We start from the raw sequence: 3,834 nt of genomic DNA, 5'->3' as shown, positions 1-3,834 counted from the left end.
ACACACACACACACACACACACACACATACACATCAATTGCCTAAGTGTACCTTGCCTCACAGAAACATAGCGGTGGTTAGCAGCTACCAGCACCACCTGCGGGTGACTTTGTTCCAAATCAAAGAGCTCATCCTTGCCAGGCCGTGTGTTGCGGCCAGCCTTGAGTGTGCCTGCGGGCCCAACGGGTGCCAGGTAGCGGCCATCACAGTCCTTAAAGGCCAGCTTGCCCGCCTTGAACTGCAACGTGTAGCAAGCACGAGCCTCAGGCTCCCAGACAAGGAGGCCGTCACTGCGCAGATACCGGCTGTCACAAGACTTGAGGCAGTACCGCCTGCTCTGGAAAATGAGGGTGAGCAGGGCATCCACACCCCAGGGCATGTCACCATCTGCCACCATCTCATCCTCCTGCGGGCACAGGTGCACGTAGCGCCGCCGGCTCACACTCAGCAAGTGAGCCTGTGGGTGGATGGCTAGGTGCACTGTCCACAGCTCTGTGGGGGAGATGGCTGTGGCAAAGCAGGATAGCCTGTCCTCGGTGCCTCCAAAGAAGCGGCCATGTGGCTCCGACTGCAGCACCCAGCGCCCATCAGGCTGTGGCAAGACCAGGAAGCGGCAGTCACGGCCCGGCCTCTCCATCTCACAGGCCACACGTCCGTCTTCTTCTGCAGACAGGTAGCGGCCCAGGTGGCTGCTGCGGAACAGCACAGCTGTGCCCTGCCCCGGGTCAGGCTCCAGGACCCAAGTCTGCTTCCTCTTGAGGCTGGATGCGGAGGCATTGACCTTGAAGCCGAAGCTCTCTGCAGTCAGGTAGCGGTCGGTATCATTCAGGAGGCCAAACTGAATCTTCAGCACCTGGTGCAGGCCGTTGGTTGGCATCTTTGAGGCTAGCCAGGTTGCCCCAGGAGGCTGGGAAGCTGTGTGTGTGTGTTCAGGGCCCCGTGGCCCCTGGGAGACCTAGCTCCGCTCAGCAGGCCCTCGGCCCGCAGGCCCAGCCAGTGTCATGGAGGCTACCTTCTCTAACACTGCCTCCCTCCTGTGGCCTTAGCCACCCAGGCAGATCTTACATGGCCAGCAGGCAGCAGAGGGCGGGTGCAGAGGGCGGATCAGAGATGTGCCGGCTTAGGAGCACTGGCTGCCTTGCGTTACTGCCAGCTTGGATTTCAGTGGCTCCTGATTGCACCAAGGCCAGAGCCCTGTGCCCAGCAGGACAAGAGCAGAGCTGACCACCTCCTTGTCCTCACCCACAACTGCCTGGGCCCAGAATCTGGGCCCTATGCCCCACTTGTGGGCCCCACACCTCTTAGCCTTTCTTCTTACTGGCTGCCACCTCAGGGCCCCCCAAGGTCCCCAGTTCTGTCTCCTAGCCCAGCCCAGCTCTTTCCCAAGGTAGAAAAAGCAACCCAGTGGAAAACTCACAGCAGGGCAGCAACCTGATCGCAGCCCTCCACCCTCAGTGGCCATCAGATCCTCTGCAGGATCCAGTTACTGGGTCTCTGATTCCTGCTGCCAGGCCCCCACAGCATACAGCAACTTCCTGGGCTGTCCCTCTGGCCATGGCATGGCTCCTACCCTATTCTGCAGCCCTAGGCCTGCTATTGCCCTGAGGCTGACCCTAAGCCCTAGACTGGGAAGGTGGCAGGAGGGATGGGCATGTGCCAGTGATAGGGCTAGGACCTAGAACACCTTGACCCTGAGCAGGGGTGCGGCAGTGTGCAAACAGGTGCCCTGATGTTGCAGGTCCCTCTAGTTTGGGAAGAGCAGTCTTGTGTGTGTTGTGTGTGTTAGAGAAGCTGTGTAATGTGCACATCCAGGGCTGTATGTGCAAGAGTCAAAAGGACCAGGGTGTGCCAGAGCTCCTCTGTACCCTGCCAACTATTAGGGCATGATGCTTTCCTTCCTCTGCAGGGAGTTCAGGGTGAGCTAGCCTTTGGCAGACTTGCTGCGTGGCCTGGAGGACCCCATTTCCGCTGCTCAGATCACTGGGATTACGGGTTTGACTCTGGGCCTTTACAGATGAGTTCAGGAGGTCACATGGAGCATAGTCTTCTCCATGCTACCAAACGTACCCCTCGGAATCCAGCAGAGGGATGGGACCCCGGGCCAGGAGATCCTGAAAGCTAGCCACACCTGACCCCTTGGCATCTCATCTGCCTGTACCCCTTCTACCCTGAGTCTGAAGGGCATCTGGGGGCGGGGCTTTGGTGGTATGCACAGCTGTAGTCTGCTTGCCTATATCCTGCACCTGCCTCAGGGGCCCAGAGCCAAGCAGGGAAACCAGAGCTGCCCATCTTGGGCCTGAGCCAGAGTTGGTGCCGTTTTCTTCATAACAGTGTGACCCTCTGGCCTCCCTGGGGACTAGTAACAGGGGCAGAGGGGCACTTCCAACCGTGGATCCAGTCCCTCTCCCATCCTCCTGGGCTCTCTGTCCCTTGAGTGGCCATGGTGGAGAACTTGTGCAGGAGTCTATGGTTGGGGAGCACGCAGAGGAGTCCATCCAGGCACCTGCACACACTGAGGAAGTGAAGAATGTCCCCTACTTGGAGCCCAAGTGGGAGTCATGATAAATTCGTCTGCTAACCTACTGATCTCAGCTGTCCCTGCAGGCCAACTTCATCCATCTCTGTGACCCCTGCTCCCCTATCTATAAGGCACCGACTGAGTGCATGACAAGGCTCTGTGTGGGGCACTGCCCTAGAGATGAAGAGACATGAGACCCTGATGCCCATGCACAATCTCCCAGTTACCAGGCTGGTGTTCATACTGAGAAGTGTCCCTGGCTTGGTAGTCTCCCATCAGGTCCTGAGGGTTTGGCTAGGTTGGTCTATGAGGAGGTCTTAGGGTCAGCTTTGCCTACAGTGCCCTAGCCCCATCCAGCCAGGCGGCAGAACCTAGGATGTCTAGTCTTTCTGATTGGCATAATGGTCTCATTACCCTGACTGGTGCTGGCAGGGTTCAGCAGCATCAGGTGCCTGGTGGGAGAAGGCCTGGCCGCCAGGCACTAAGCGCCCTGGCTCTGGACAGCTTCTTGGTAGCAAGGCCAGAAGTGCCAACGGCTACTCAATTCTGGGACCCCCTCAGTCCCAGGTGGGAACCTGAAGGGGCTGCTGGGCTCCTGGGGGGGTCCTTGGAGGGGGGCAGTGTGCTTGGGTCTCTCCACCCAGACCTTCACTGCAGTCCCCAAGGCTGTGGTCTACTGGCCAAGAAGGGGGTCTTCCACTTCAGATCCCAGCAGGGCTTCTAGCACAAAATAGGTGCTTACTAAGCGCCTGTGACTGACAGGGTCTGATGCCTGTGTAGTGGGCTGAAGTTCTGTGAAAGATGTTTACACTGTGCACGCAGGTCTGGGTATTCAATGCATACGTATATTTGTGTGCACGCGCATGTCTAGGTGCATAAGGAGAGGGGCCGGGCTGAGTTGCAAGGTCACCTGCTGAGCCAGCCCAGCCTCTGAAGATGCTACCCTAGAGATCAGCCTCAGAACTCACTTTTGGCATGACAGACAGACTGTGCACTGCTTAAAAGAGTCTCTTTCCATGGTGCCAGTCATATCGCAGCTACAGACCAACCCATGGCAGGCTGGGTCCTCCAGCCCTTCCACAGGGTACTTAGACAACAGACAGTGTCTCTCTCACCTGGAGTTCACAAATGTGTCTGCCACTGTGACCTGTACAGGCTGCACTTGGGAATATCCAAAGTCACTGCTACTCTAGGACCTCCATCTGCCCACCTTGAGCCAGAGGGAAGATGGTGTGCCTAGAATAAGGCTGTCTGAAGTTGCTGCTGTGGCAGGCCCGAGCACGTCAGGCCACCAGATGCACCCAGTAAAACATGCG

General features: G+C 57.9%; 1 protein-coding gene across 1 annotated transcript; it reads right to left on the bottom strand.

The window, feature by feature from the left end:
- Positions 1 to 30: 30 nt before the first annotated feature.
- On the bottom strand, positions 31 to 1,028 carry LOC103728637 (fascin-2; the record flags this gene model as incomplete). The annotated part of the gene is made up of 1 exon (XM_008826608.1): positions 31 to 1,028. A coding segment is annotated over exon 1 (847 nt), but the record flags the coding sequence as incomplete, so codon positions are not given.
- Positions 1,029 to 3,834: the final 2,806 nt, after the last annotated feature.

Source organism: Nannospalax galili, unplaced genomic scaffold, assembly GCF_000622305.1.
Source record: "Nannospalax galili isolate Female #2095 unplaced genomic scaffold, S.galili_v1.0 C50086204, whole genome shotgun sequence".
Lineage (NCBI taxonomy): Eukaryota > Metazoa > Chordata > Mammalia > Rodentia > Spalacidae > Nannospalax > Nannospalax galili.
This window is presented reverse-complemented; position numbering and strand designations above follow the sequence as displayed.